Here is a 16,138-nt window from a genome sequence, read left to right as displayed (position 1 = left end):
TCTTTTTCTTTTTCTTTTTCTTTTTCTTTTTCTTTTTCTTTTTCTTTTTCTTTTTCTTTTTCTTTTTCTTTTTCTTTTTCTTTTTCTTTTTAACTGTTGTTATCTTTTCTCCATGCTGCTTTCTGGCCCTGTGCTGTTAAGGGAGGGGAATAAGAGAATAGCTGGGGTGGACATCTGGCCATTCACATTTAGGGACTGAAAACTGTGCCAATCACTGACTGCCAATATTCATTCATATCTGCTTGCAGGCTTGGTTATTTAATGTTGCTTGAGGAGCATTTGCATATTTTTCTACCCTTTAACAAAGGTGCTTCAGCTCAGAGTGAAAAGCACATACATTTTTTCTTTTTATATCTCTTTGTCCATGAACAATTCTTTCCAACACTTATAGGCACATGTACTCTCCAGTGTGTTGGCATGACACTATGGTTTCTGATGTCTTCGCATCAGACCTTATTTAGTGTCCAACTTGGGATGCCTAACCGTCCTAACACAGGAGCATCCTCTTAACAAATTCTCTGGAAATCAGTTTTGACAAAAATGGCAGCTCAAGGCATGGAGTGGAGTTTTCTTTGTGGAACCTGAGCCATTAAAGTGACCTTAATCCTCCCTTTTACTACCCTGGCTTTGCAAAAGATAGATGGACTCACTTTGACTAAAAAGAATTAGGTTTTTTTTTTTTGTTTTTGTTTTTTGTTTTAAATCTTTTATTTTTGGTCACAACAACTAAGGACCTGGGAAATTTCAATTAACAACCACTCCTTGGGTTATTTAAATAATAAATTTAGAAGAAGAATATTGAAGGCTTTGAGAAGAGTGGAAGCATGTAGTGACAACACGAGTTTTAAATATTTGTGGCTGTTGGTATAATTTTCCCAGGACTTGCCTCTCATTGACTTGCAGTGTGGAAGGACAAGTGGAAGGCTTTAATTGAGTCATAATGTAATAACATTTCAGCTTTTAAGAAATCTAAAATGTCATGACTTTTCATTTTGTTATTACTGTATGCCTATATTGACCATACATTTCATAGAACAAATCTAACTGAGAACACAGTAGAAGAAGTTTCTAGAGAATTCATGGAATTTACACAATTGGACTCTGAATAAGTAATTTAGTATAATTTCATATATTCTAAATTGATAAAATGCATATTTTACATATGTGGGTACACCTTCATAATAGAGAATAATCTCTTTATGCTTTATTGACATACCTTTCTGAATTTTTAACTTACAGTCTTTAAAAAATAAAGAAATCAAAACAACCATGTTAATTTTGAATTGATTGTCATGAAGGTGGAACAAACAGAGATCAGTATAGCAAGTTTTAAAATGATTAAAATAGTATACATCAAAAACAATGTATTTTTTCTTTCAAAGTGCTTTTTTTTCAGCCAGAAGTTTCCTGCTGTGTATGAAAAGAGATTTGCATACTGCTTTGCAATTGCAGAAGTTCAGATTTTGATGATGTCTGATAGACATGCTTGAAATGTATATATCAGTTAACAAGATTACTGCTTAAAAAGACAATTGTATTTTTACTGACAAGTTTTTCTGAGGTGGTGAAATGCATTGGTATTTAATGAAGCATGAAACTTTTAAATGAACCGTGAAAGCAATGGTTAAACTAATTAGCTGAGTACAAAGCTTCTTAGAATACATACGTTATGTTGGCTCGTTATTTCTGCCTAGTTAAACTGACAACTAGGATAAAGTTGTCACATTATCAGTTAAAAGAAACAACATTAAACGGTATCTTGTTTTTAATACAAGAAAAGATAGAAAATTGCTTCTTTGTACTGCTCAGAAACTCAGGGACAAGGCAATTTTTAAAAGTACGGTTTAGTTATCCTTGAACAATTGACTTAATCTAGGAAGGAAAAGCAAACTGAATGCTATTGCAAGTCACTTGCACTCCTACTTGAGTACTCCAAGAACTTGTTTCTGCAGTTCTTTCTACGTGAACATTTGCCTCCTGTTCTTATTTATTATCACTATTCAGCTAGTTGGCATTTATTCTTTTTTCCTCCTGCTTGTGTGTTTCATTCTCTTGAAGAGAATTCTCTCCTGGCTTTCCTGAGAAGTAGTGGTTAAATAACTCAGGCCATCTGTAAAGAGTTCTTTACATGGGATTGCACTTTAATGTTTGACAGAGCCTTTACTACATGGTTTTTGTCGGTGGAAGTTGGTTGGGGTTTGTTTTTGTTGGTTTTTTTTTTTGTTGTTTGTTTGTTTTTTGTTTTGTTTTGTTCTATTTTGTTGTTGTTGTTTTATTTTTTTCTTAAATTGTGCTTTGTATTGGATCATGGGATGAAATGGCTCTTATGTTCCAAGAGTGAGACCTGGCCTGTGAGAGAGTTAGAGCCATCCTCTGCTAAGGACATCTGTGCATCTGGTAGCAGGCTTTCCTTACAGCTAACCTGTGATAATTCACTGGTGTTAAGGAAGTCTAAACCAGCTGAGTATATCCACTTGCCATTTTCTAAAACACTAAGCATGTGGAGACAACAGAAAATATCTCATTTGATCATCATTTAATTAAAATTAGGGGAAGAATTTCAGGAATATAATGGAAAAAAAATGGTAAGGATGTATTTCTGATAGAAAGAAATAATGCATATTTTACTAAAGGTTGAAGAAGTATAAGAAGGAAGTTTCTGTGGGAAATGAACTGTTACAGGATCTGAATAATTGTTTTTCTAAGGTGTTTTCTTAGCTGGCTGGTCTTCAGTAAGGTGACATATTTCTCTTCTAATTTAGTGCAGATTTTACAGAAGTTGAAAGTAAATTAATTCTTTCCAAAAGTGTTTCATCCAGGTAATGATTGCCTAATCCTGCTTTGTAGTGTCTTTGTGGTGATTCATTAGTACGTGATAATTCTTCATTGTAGTCAGGTGATATCAGTGAAGAAGTATTCCAAAACCACTGCTGAAATCAGCCAGCTTTATTTTTTCAGTTAAGTGCAACACTGCCTAATGGGCAAAGTATTTCTCTATAGATTTTATCTGGAGTTGTATCATACATAATGTATCAGGAAGTTTTAACAATACTGTATTTTTTGTTGTTGTTTGCCACTTCAATAGTGCCACTCACAATTCATCTGAAAAAGAAGCCAACAGTCTGTGCTCTCATGCATATACAGACACAGACATATGATCTGTGTTCTTTTAGGTTAGATGCAAGGACTATTTTCCCAGTGGGACTGAAAATAGGTGGTGCTATCTCTGATTCCATTGCAGTTCTCTTGTATGTATTTGTTTTTTCAGAAAGGCAGACTAAATTATCAGACTAAGTTTAGCAGGTAGAAACTTACTAAAGCTATATGAGTAATGCACATGACACAGAAGTAGTATCATAGACCAAAGACATAGAGCAGTGTGTTTTCTTTTGTAGAAGAGCACATACAGTATGTAAAACCTAGTCTTAAAACTGACAAAAGCAGAAGCGTATAAATACAGTTAATCCTTTAAGGAAAAGAGATAGAACAGAATAATCTACTTATAACAAGTAAGGAGTTACCCATTACAACTAGAACATTTATATTTTAATCCAGTTAAACATTTACTGGTTTGTGCAGTAGTTAAATGATAACTTCCTACATTTTATGCAAAAGAGGAAAACAAAACAGCTTTCAAGATAACTTTTTAATAAATGGGAGGCTTTCCTCTTTTAAACAAAACTGATTCTACTTATCATGCGATATTATAGAAGTCGTTAATTGAAAAATCTTTGTTTTACAGTATGTGTTTTCAGATGGAACTTTCCTGAACCTAACTGTTTCATAATATATTCTTAGTTTAGCCATTAAGAGACCACTGTTTTCATTCGATTAAATTCCATGGTTAAATTGTTCCATAGGTGATCTCATTGCTGTCTGCTTTAAACCAGCTGAGTTAATTACCTGCAAGGTATTGTTTTCACTGGTCAGTTCTGGATAATTTTTTACCCTGGTTCCACTTGAAGGGAGACATTGTTTTTAATTGTGCTTTGTCAGTCTCTTTTGTCTCACAATAGTCTGAAAGTACACGCTTGATTACTTCATACAATGAATGACAAATAACATTGGAAATTGGTACAAGTCAATTTACAAAGCGTACCCTGATAATAAAGAAACTACAAGTTTCAAGGCATGGAGAGCTTCCACAGTGCACACATAATATTTTCTCATAAGACAATGTGGCATACATGTAATTCTGTTGAGTGTATTTCCTCCAGATTATTTTTCTTGATTGTGAAGATTAAGCATCTGCAAACAGTTGCACACCTGGGAATTGCCAATACCAGTCAAAGTAATGGTCTTTCTACCTCACTGTTCAGCGTGTCCACTGCCTGAGGTTTTAGAGGAAATTTCTTATTAACAAAGCATTACTAGTCCTAAGTGAGTTGTGAGCTAAGATCAAATCCAGGAGATTGGGTTAAAACCATAGAGGTGTTTTTCTTGTTTATTTGTTTGTTTTAAGAAGGGTAATGGTTTAGTAATTTCATTGTACTGTGATGATTTGCAGATTGTTTTCTGCATAAAAGTTGTTCAAGCTTAGCATAGCTCTGACAGAATTTTATGTGGCTCACCTACAGGGCTCAAGGGGCCTTTAAAGATCATCCTGTTCCAGCTTCCCAGCAATGGACAGGGACATCTTTCACTAGATCAGGCTGTTCAAAGCCTCCTCCAACCCAAGTTTGAACACATCCAGATGTCTGCAACATCTCCAGGCAGTTCCTTCATTTCTTATATTCAGTCTAAATGTACTCTCTCTCAAATAAAAACTATTGCTCCTTGTCCTGTCACTACAGGTCCTGGAAAAAATCTTTTCCATCTTTCCTGTAAGACTTGTTTATGAAAGGAGTATATAAAAGGCTACAATAGTGTCTCCCTAGAGCATTCTCTTCTCCATGTGCTCCCCAACTCTCTCAGCATCTCCTGGCAGGAGAGGTACCTCAGCCCTATAATGATCCTTGTGGCCTCCTCTGGACTCACTCTAACAGATCCTTCTTTTTTTTGTGCTGGGAATGCAAAACAGTATGCTGTACTCCATATCGACTCTGATGAGAGCATAGGAGAGAAGGACAGTTTTTGACTGCTGGCTGTGCTTCTTTTTCTACTGGTGAATGTTTTTATTGTATTGTCATTTATACACAGGAAGCATAGTTTAAAATTACAAAGTATAGATGAAGCAGTTTCATTGTATAACATGAATTACTTGACACAATTAGTGAGTTACTACTGTTGGTTTGGTGAATTAGGTAAAGAAAACGTTTATCAATCAGTATTATTATGTGTTTACATAGAAACTTCATCTTGGTCTCTGTCTCCAAAAAGTATGACAGCGATATGAATTAGGATGAAAATCAGTGTGCCCAAAATTAAACTAATCATATTTTTATGTGTTCTTTGAACATTCTTCAGAAGTTTTGTGGTGAAATATTTTTGCATGTCAAGGATGAGTGAAGCTTATCTATTAACCAACTATAGAGAATAAATAAGGAAAATAGGCAAACCAAGGAATGAGGAAGTGAAATATTTCCATAAAATATTTTTACTGTTTATACTTGTTATCTTTTACTGTTAGTCATTGATAAATATTGTGTGTGTTTTTTTTTTGTTTGTTTGTTTTTTATTTTATTTTATTTTATTTTTTAGTTTATGTGTAATATGTTTCTTTGGAATAAATGATGTTCTAATTATTTGCAGCTCTTCCTGTCATGCCACTTGGGCTCGATTCCTTCTCCTGTTCTGTTTTACAATACTGTTGCAGTTATTAAGCTATCTCCTGATATAAATCTTAGTGTATAAGAAAAGTTATTTCGCTCATCATAAATGCACCTTCCATGTATTTTTCTCAGAATCCCTAGTGTCAGTCAAAACCTTCTGATGTCCTCCAGAGAGCTTCCCATTCATCTCCGCTTATGTGCATTCAAGACTTTAGGGAGTTCCTAATTGTTCTTCCACTGAACCAGACTTTTCAGGCTTCAGGACTGAGGGCATTGTGTGTATGAAATGCCAAATGTTTGTCCAGGACCTAGTTATTCTGCCTGTTCAAGTTTATTCAAAGTTTTTGAGCACATTTTATGACAGCTTACCTTATTCCAGCCATCTCAAGTGTCCACACTGCTCCCGTTAAACTTTGTGCTGATTCAGATGCGGTCTGTACTCCTGCAGCTGGATCAAAGCCAGCATAAGCTTCGTATCTTCTAAGTTCTGGCTTAGCTCAACACACCTATGGTTGTCTGCTTGTGTCTCATCAAATTAATACTGCTTGGTGACCCACAGGGCACAGATGAAATACTGATGGTGCTCTTGTAGCACATATTCACCTCTGTGAAACTTGATAAAATGTTATGACTTTGTTAGCATTAGTCATTTACATTACAGTCTCTGAATGGTGGGAGTTGATTATAGGATCTTTCTTGATTCTCTCTCTCTTTTCCTTTTAACTGAAGAATGCTCATTTTTTACTTATAAAAACAAATGCTTATTGATGACATAAAGAATAAAAAAAAATTTCATTGTGTTTCTGAATCAGAGAAATGCTTTGACAAATGTTTATTAGGGTCAGAGTTCTACTCTAGGTTTTGTCTGTCGTCCCAGAAATAAAATCTTTCTAAAATACTGTTTCTCATTTTTCTGTTTCAATGACAGGTATACAAAGTATCTTTGGCTTTCATCCTGAGCGTCACTGAGTGGGCAGTTTATACACTGATAATAAGAGCAAAAATGCAAGGGAAACTGGGATGTATTGGGAATAGAATTACAACAGAACTACATTGTCATTACTGCCTTTTCTGATTTTTTTTGTTGTTTGTGGTGGTTTTTTTGTTTGTTTGTTTTGTTTTGTTTTGTTTTGTTTTCCCGCTGATATCGACATTCCAAGAAGCTCATGTTTAATCATGGATAGTTAGTGATCTAGTTTTGTGGTTGCAGACTGTCATTTGAATGGACTATGCTAGCCTGCCCCCAAATGAGGATCAGACAAGTACATAGATTTTTGATTTCCTAAATATAATAAACCAGGTATGGTAGTTATTATAAAAACTTGTAGAAAGTGACTTGTGTGAAGGGCATTAGGTTATTATCTAGGAAAGAATCAGAACAGCTTTACTCAAGTTAAATAGCATTTTGCTGTCTTATCTAAGCAATAAACCCTACAAGCTTCCCAGCTGTATTTTAGTGTCAAAAACAGATGTTCATACAGTCTTAGAATCACAGAATAGTTTGCATTGGAAGAGACCTTTAAGATCATCTAATTCTGATCCCTCTGCTACAGGCAGGGATTCCTTTCACTAGACCAGGTTGCTCAAAGCCTTGTCTAGCCTGGCCTTGAATGCTTCCAGGGAGGGGGCATCCACAACCTCACTGGGTAACATGTCCCAGTGTTTCACCACATTCATAGTAAGTAATTTCTTCCTAGTATCTGGTCTAAATCTACTTTCTTTCAGTTTAAAGTCATTTCCCCTCATCCTAGAGCTACATGCTCTTATGAAAAGTCCCCCCCATCTTTCCTGAAGGCCCCATTTCAAGTACTGGAAGGTTGCAATAAAGTTCCCCCTGGATCCTTCTCTCTTCTAGTCTGAATAGAATCTCTCTCAGCCTGTCCTTGTAGGGGAGATGCTCCAGCCCTCCATTCATCTTTGCAGCCCTCCTCTGGACCTTCTCCAACAGCTCCATGTCTTTCTTGTGTTGGAGGCCCCAGAAGTGGACACAGTACTCCAGCTGGGGTCTCATGAGACCAGAGGAGCAGAATCACCTCTCCCAACCTGTAGGTCATGCTTCTTTTGGTGCAACTCAGGATACAGTTGGCCTTTTGAGCTGCAGGTGCAGTTTCCTATATTTTTCTCGCATTTTCACTGCCTTACATATGCTATATCATAGAATGTTTTTGTTTCCAGATAATGACAATACCTTCCTTAATAAAGCTGACATACATAATATGCACACATATAGCATTGTATATTTTATGTGATGTGAATGTGTCATGCTAAAATAATATGAGGAAGCATTCATATTATTACTTAGGTCAGCTTATCCTTTTTTCTTAATAATTTTGCTGTCTGGTTTTCTTCTAGCACCCTCTACTACTGATTCAGCTGTAAGAAGTTCAAAATGCAAAATTACTGCACAAGAAAGAAAATAAATTGCCTTTTCTTATTCTTTTGATTTAATTTAACATCTTTGTCAAAAACACAGAGTAATCCCACAAAGATTAAAAGCTGCTTTTCTGGTACCCTAAATGAAGTTAAACGCAGCACAAGCAATTCTGCATACACATTTTCCCTTGGAAGTGTCCAGTCCTTCGAGTTAAATTTCTGTTTAGGTTCCAAAATGTTGCTGTCGTTCCTTATGCTTAATTTTTCAACTAGTTGAAACATTCTTAACATACATTTCTGAATAGTAGCAATGAGAAAGTTGTGTTTGTTAAAAAGAGCTGACATACTTCATCCCAAGAAGTACATTTTGGCAGTATATAATGCCATCAAATTCTAACATCTTTGAAGGACAGACTGGTTTGAGGATCATATATGTACTCCTTATATACATGTGAGAAATCAGTGGTTTGTCAAAGAGAAGAAGAAAATGAGAAAGTACAGACCTCTGAAACAGGTCTTGTTTTCTTTTTTAAAAATAGAAACTATCATCTGAAATTGCTATGGTGAATAATGGAATTTTAAGATAAACCCAGCTCCTTCTTGTGACTATGAGGGTTGTGAGTGCCTTTATGTACTTCTTTATGGAGTTCTCAAGCCATTTGAAAACACTTGTGAAATATGAGTGAATTGTACAACAAAGAAAAAAAACCTGCTTATAATTCTTTAAGTACTTTTCACTGTTTGTCCTGATACTGCTATCCTGCTCTGGGTAGTAGTCTGAACACAGAGAAGCTTCTAGAAATGAGAATTACCTAATTATAACTTCCCCATTTTTATGTGTTTTAACTAAGGGGAATAAAACTGCCTAAGTCAGATCACAAAGTACACGGAGTGTTCTGCAGTTGTATTCCACTTGCCAGCTACTCCTATCTAATTGTCCCATGTTACTGTATAGCAGCCATCAATTTTGAGTCATGGCAGCAGTGACTGACAGCAGATTGTGGCCTTCTAATGGAAGCCCAGGATGCTTTTCTGATCCAGCTCCAAGTCCTCTCTCTAGGCCTGTGAGGAATGTGGGGTTGCAGCTGTAGCTCTCTACTGCCAGGAAAACTATGCAGTATCTATGCAGACCTATCACAGTGGTCTCAATTTGCATGCATGCCTGTAGTCCTCTTCCTTTTGATAAGACAGTGGTAGGAGTGATGGAATGACTTTCGGCTTCTTAGAGCCGTGAGATTCTGCACAATACAAAGTGGTTTTCCTGCAACCTCCTTTTCTTCTCTCTCTTATTCCACGGGGCAAGGTCTGTTATAATTTGCCAGTCCTTCACTTGAGAGCTGACTGTGCTCCCAGAGTGTTTCAGTGGTGTTTTTTTTCTAGTGTTTATCAATGATATCTGGTTTTTAGTTCATGTGCTTCAACATGGTTTAAATGTGCATCATTCATCTTATCTGGAGCATTGCTTTTTGTGTTAGGAGAAGTTTGCAGAATCCTTGTGTTGAACCTCCGTTTCATTCTCCTCTGAAGAAACTCACTTCCAGTCACTATTCCTGTTGTACAAACGCTGTGAATTCTGTGATCTCATTATGTGCTCATGGGAGATGAATACTAACCTGCCTTTTTTTTGCTTTTAGGGGGTCTTGGTTATGGATCCCAGTGCAAGTCCATTGGAAAAAGCAGCCGCAGCAATCTAGTAATCACCAGCAGTCCCATGACAGTTCATCAGCTGGGACCTGTTTTGTCTCCTGCTAGTCAAGTTTCAAGAGCATGCAACCAGATCAGCCCTCACTTGCAGAGGTCTATGGATGTTTCCAGCATAAGTATTCCTCCATCAAATACAAGGTCCTGAGTTAACATTTTTTCTTTTCAGTATTTAAAGAAGAGCTGTTTTTGTTTTTATTATTATTATTAATAATAATTTTCCTATCATTTAAATGTAGCCTTTCTGATATAATGACCTAAATGTTGCTCTGTTATGCCATGACAAATTTAATTCAAACTAATTTATATATGTAATCACAGTATTTTGGATAATTCATATCAAGGAGGAAATGTGGCTAGAACTTTTCCGTGTTTGATAGGGTTTTTTTTCTTAGATGAAGACCTTATAATCACTGAAGCATATTTTGGGGGGGGGGAAAAAAAAAAAAAAAAAAAAAAAAAAGCCAGAGACTGAAAATATCGAGGGAAAAGTAGAAATATTTTAAATGTTACATCTTCTTGGGAAGTTATGTATTTTAAGCTTGCCATAATATTAAGACTGTTATGCTGATGCTGACCAAGTGACAATGATGTCTGATAAAATAACTGATACCCCACTAATATTTTTCTCCTCACCAGCTATGTTTGCTTTCAAATCGTTTGAATCATTAAGTTAATTGTATCAGTTGTTCCCTATATGCACTGAATGAGCAGTTAACAGAATATGTTCCATATGCTCCATTAAATTTTGAGGTCATCGCTATGAGTAGAACAAACATGAGTGAAGGGAAAACAGTTGTTTAGATAGCCTCCATACAGGTACAGTAAGCACATCCCTGTGCTTTAGTTAAAAATACAGTGAAAAAAATAATTTTAAGAGTTATATCAGAAACCACATGGTGAATTCTGTAGATGTGACTTGAGCAGTAGTTGCCTTTTGAGCCTAAAATATAAGTAATCTTGTTCACAAATGATACCTTATTCTCTAAACTATTAACATTTTACTATATCACTTTATTGAAAGCTAAGGAATGGTCTTGAAATAATCAAAGCTGTTATTATGTAACTGGAAGAAAACCTTGCTACAATCTGTAATATTCTGGGATGTGTTGGATTGGATGATCCTTGTGGGTCTCTTCTAGATTGAGATATTCTGATCTGTTCTATTTCTGTCTCTTCAGTAGTGAAATCTGAGTCCTCTGGGACAACTTGGAAAATGAATTTTGCCTTCTTTATAAACATGCCAGGGAAAACCATCCACTGCTAAGCTAGTAAAAAATGACAGCTCCAGAAACATGCCTTTATGGCAGAATAGAAATGATGGAATGTAAATATCATTAGGGTATTATTACCTACATAGTACTCAGAAGTTTTAAGTGTGCCTGTAGTGTTTCTTCTATTTATGTGAATGTATGGCTGTGTGTACTATGTCAACACTGAGTTATACGTTTTTATTTTAAAGAAACATTTACTAAGGGTGACCTGAAGTTGAAACTCTGGCAGATTTCAGGTTCTAGTGTTTCTAGAGTCTCTTTTAATGATTTATCAATGAAGACTATAAAATCAGTTTGTCATACAAAGAATGTCTATTTCAGCAATTTTCCTCTCAATTTAGGGCAAAACAAGTTTCAAGTTAGATTTTAATTCAAAGATTGTGTAAACACTTTTTAAAATTGTTTTAGCATTAAACTGTGTTTGCCTAAGCTGGCTGCTTAAACTAACTCCATAATCTGTTACAGGCTAGGAACCTTCTCTACATTGTGCTTTTCAGGATGCATAATGACCTGTGCTGTAGTAGTTCAGTCCAAAACAGACTGTAGGTTGAATTGACTCAAAACAAAATGTCTTGTCTTGATTTTTACTGACAGGCATGAGAAGGCAAAGTTTACTAAACTGTAGTTTACTACAATTAATATCATACTTTTGTATATACACCAAAAGAGAAAAAATCTTCATCTTTTTTGACTTTCCCACACCCCTTTTCAGAGGAGTCAGTTATGTTGGATGTCATCAGATCACTATGGATGTGATCTGTAAGACAGCAGATTTGTTTCTCCCAGCTAGAAAAAAAAAAAAAAAAGAAGCACAACCTTTCTTAGGCATTATGGATTTTTGGAGAATTCATATTCCAGATTACATTCTGACTATAAGCTCTTTCTATTAAGTGGCCTGGAAGAAGAATAATTTCACATGAATGCCTGAGCAACATCAAGCTTTTAAACAAATTAAACAACAGAAGATAGTTCATTCAGTACCCTGTGCGTCAGTCTGGGCAGCCGAGATGTTAAAAAAAAATAAATTGTGATCTACACTGCAGGTGGAGAGGATGCCCCACTTGTACCCTCTTGTAAAAAACAGAAGTGGAGGCTCAGGGTCATCCTCTAGTGTTTTGGGGTCAGGTATATATAGCTCGTTCTTCTACATTATTAATGCATTTTGTTTGCTTCCTAAAGTTAGATATAATCTATATAATCATTTATTTCTGTATATATTAATATTTATATAAATTACAATTGGCAAAGTCATAAAGGTTAGGCAGTTATTCTTTATTAAGTTTTCTTCCCCTTCCTTGCTAGCAAAAAATAATAGACATCTCAAATCAGCAAGCTTCATACAAGGCAAGAGCATAGTGCTTTGTCTTCAGAAGCTAAAACCCATTTACACTTACATGAACTTTTCAAAAAAATTTAAGTTTTAAAGTTAAGTTTTACATGTACACTGACTGTGTATACCTCCTTTTACATTAATGGAGAATGCAAAAATGCAAGCACTTGAAGTTAGGAAGAACTTATACGTTACTTTTTTTTTTAGTTTTAAGTGTGTATGAAGATGGAAGAACTACTCTACAGCAGTACACACACATTAAATTTGTACTATTCAAGAGTATAACTGCTTACTTTTTTTTATTATGCCTTTGTTTCAGGTCACTGTTTTCACACAAGACTCTGGACTCTACAACATCAGGCTTGTCAGAAAGTCAGTTCACTTTGACTGTTAAGCAAGAGTGGTCACATGAGTATGGGATACTTCACTCTCCTCCACCTGATCAAGGTTTACGAAATGGCAGTGTGCTGGGGGACTTATTAAATTTTCCACCTGCAACATCTGTGTCCAGTAACTGTGTATCTAGCCCATTACCATCCTACATACTTGGCATGGAAAATAGCCACTCCCCTAATCCTAGTGCTTGTAATTCATCTTCCCAGTCTCAATCTACCCACTCCAAAAAGAAAGCACTCTCTCTGTCTCCTCTGTCCGATGGCATTGGGATTGACTTCAATACAATCATTCGTACGTCCCCTACTTCTTTAGTGGCTTACATCAACAGCTCCAGGACTTCACCATGTAATGTTTCCCCACAGCCTGAGGTCTATGGGCATTTTCTGGGAGTGAGAGGCAGCTGTATACCCCAAAACTGCCCTGTCCCAGCTTACCAGAAAGGCCTTCTCATGGCTAATTGCAACATTACCATCCCAGAGTTTATTGAGAATGGGGCTGGTGAGTACCAGCGAATGCAGCAGCTGGAGCAAATCAGCCTGCAGACAGATATGATGACTAACATGGTGATCCAGCAGGGCATGTTTCCCATGGACAGCCAAGCAGTGGGTGTCCTGAAAAATGAACAACTGGATGACTTCTCAGGTCACACTATTGATATGCCTCCTCCAACCCCACTGCTGCCACCTACTCCACAAGGGCCACCACCACCATACCATGCTCACCAGCACCAGCTTCCTCACAGCCTCCCTCATATGCACTCTCTGCCCGTGCCTCCTTCTGCTCCAGACCCACAGCCTGAAGAAGATGGAGACCTGGATGACTTTAATGGCAAGCACGGCTGTCGTTGGATTGATTGTAACATGCTATATGACCAGCAAGAGGAACTTGTGCGACACATTGAGAAGATTCATATAGACCAGAGGAAGGGAGAAGACTTCACGTGCTTCTGGGCGGGCTGTCCAAGAAGGCTCAAGCCATTCAATGCTAGGTATAAACTGCTGATTCACATGAGAGTTCACTCAGGAGAGAAGCCGAACAAATGCACAGTAAGTCTGAATTCTTCCTCTCTTACCCTTAAAAGACAATTACTTACAAGAATGCTCAGAAGGTTTAATTCTGCTTCTTCTAGGTAATGCTGTGGGGATTTTTAGGTAATCTGTATGAATAAGGGTCTGTTCCATATTTCCATTTAGGTAGAAAAGGAAAGTATTCTTTAAATTGATGTGTGCTGACAGATAATGTTTGACAATTATTATTATTATTTTTCCTAAGGAAACAATGAATTTATATATTTTTTGAGGAATAACTACTGATTGTTACTTACTTGAGAAAAAAGAAAAAAAGAAAAAAATTGCTATGAAATGTAAAGTTCTGAAATGTAAATTTCTGTTTGTCTCTTTGACTGTTTCATTTTTGTGATTTCTGACTTATTCTAGAGGTTTGCTTATAAATTAAGTAGAGGATTTTTTAAATATAATTTTTCTAATTTTAAAGTGCCTGTCTTTAGAGAGGAGCTATCATCTCAGTCTTCACTCTTAAATTTAAAGGATGAGGCAGTGTTGTAGACCAGAGCTTGAATTCGGGTTCTCTACTCTCAAATCTCTTTTTAAAAATATCTAAAATATTGTTTTTTTCTTTTCTTGGGACATATTTTATCAGAATTTACTACTAATTTCAATTCTTCCTCAGGTGTTCTTTATCAGATTTATGAGGAGAGAGAAAGGGAGAAAAAGTACTTATTAGGAGTTGATAAAATAGTTTTTCAAGGCAGTAGCACATAAAAAAAAAAACATCAGAGAAAGACATTTACAGATGAGTGAGAAGAGACAGCAGTATGAAGAATGAGGGCAGGAATGGTGAAAGAACACTGAAGAAAGGGAAATTATCTGAAATCAAAACTGAGTGACAGCACCAAGGATATGGTTTTAAAGAAAGTTTGTGTGAAGTAATGAAGAAATTGGGTTACTTGCAAAGCTGTAACATTCCTTTGTGTAACTTCTGTTCTGCATTTTCAGACATCTCTGGTTGGTTAGTAGCTGAATTTATCAGGAACAGTAAATAAATTATGAAGTTTTCAATTTGCTGATACAAAAGCCTGATGGTATCTGATGGGAAAACAGGAAACACAGGTTGAGATATAGTCACAGCAGTAACAAACAGAAGCCATTCATGGAAAACATGATTCTGTTAGAAAATTTATATAGAGGAATGAAAGTGAGAAGGACAGACAGACAGTTATAATGACTATATTGTGCATTGCTATGGTTCTTCTTTAGAAAGAAAGTGTGGTTTTAAAGCAGTGGTAGACACACTGACAGTTTTTATTCAGGTGCTTGACACTGATTTCCCGAGGATTAGAGGTTTAATTAATGCTTCTAACACGCTATGGAGAACTTTGCAGACACCCAAGTCTGATGGGTTATGTGACAGTATGGGCTTTAGAATGCTGAGAAATGTTTGTTATAGAATAGTCATTGGGTTACTTATAGTGAATAAATAAGAGATGGAAAAATGCCGCAAACTTGTTTGTGCATCTGTTTGCAATTATTAAATGCCTAGAGAGAGAAAAAGCAGATATATTCTGAAGTGTTTAGAGATATTAAGGTATTCTATGATTTATGTTTTTCAACACTCAAGTTTTGTTTAGTGTTTTTACTCCTACATAGGAGGATGTCAGTGGCAATATGTAAAGGGATCAAGCAGAGGGTTTGGTCCTGTGAGTTTTTACAGAGCGAACCGCACAGAATTACAGAATCACAGAATTGTAGGGTTTGGAAGGGACTTCCAGAGACCGCTGAGTCCAGCCCCCCTGCAAAGCAGGTCCCCCTAAGGCAGGCTGCACAGGTAGGCATCCAGGTGGGTCTTGAATATCTCCAGAGAAGGAGAATCCACAACCTCCCTGGGCAGCCTGTTCCAGTGCTCCATCACCTTCACTGTGAAGAAGTTCCTTCACATATTGCTGTGGAACTTCCTATGCTCTGGTTTATGGCCATTTCCCCTTGTCCTGTCCCCACAGACCACTGAAAAGAGGTTGGCCATGTCCCCTTCACTCCTATGCTTAAGATATTTATAAACATTAATCAGATCCCCTCTGAGTCTTCTCTTCTCTTGGCTGAACAGTCCCAGGTCATCCAGCCTTTCAGTTGCATAGCAATTGTGTCCCAGACTTCAGGGAGGGTTTTTCAAGCAGAATCCTGCAGCCAGGAATGATTCCTCAGCAATTCCACTGATTTCACTGACACATCTTGAATGCATTTTTTTATACATAAATCTAAACCTTCAGCCAGAATAGTCTGAAGAATACAAGGAATACAAGAATCGTCTTGAATTGCTTTGATCTCTGAAGCAGTTCT

The 16,138-nt window shown here is 36.5% G+C and overlaps 1 protein-coding gene across 1 annotated transcript in view; it reads left to right on the top strand.

Annotated features, from left to right (window-relative positions):
* The window catches only part of GLIS3 (GLIS family zinc finger 3), a 47,249-nt gene extending 33,292 nt beyond the window's left edge, over positions 1-13,957 (top strand). The window contains exons 2-3 of the mRNA XM_015848919.2: positions 9,719-9,926; positions 12,709-13,957. Of these exons, the coding sequence (XP_015704405.1) occupies positions 9,796-9,926; positions 12,709-13,918 (1,341 nt within the window). The 5' untranslated portion in view covers positions 9,719-9,795 and the 3' untranslated portion in view covers positions 13,919-13,957. The remainder of the gene's footprint in view (positions 1-9,718; positions 9,927-12,708) is intronic.
* The last annotated feature ends 2,181 nt before the right edge of the window (positions 13,958-16,138 follow it).

Source organism: Coturnix japonica, chromosome Z (assembly GCF_001577835.2).
Source record: "Coturnix japonica isolate 7356 chromosome Z, Coturnix japonica 2.1, whole genome shotgun sequence".
NCBI classification, from domain to species: Eukaryota; Metazoa; Chordata; class Aves; order Galliformes; family Phasianidae; genus Coturnix; species Coturnix japonica.
This window is presented reverse-complemented; position numbering and strand designations above follow the sequence as displayed.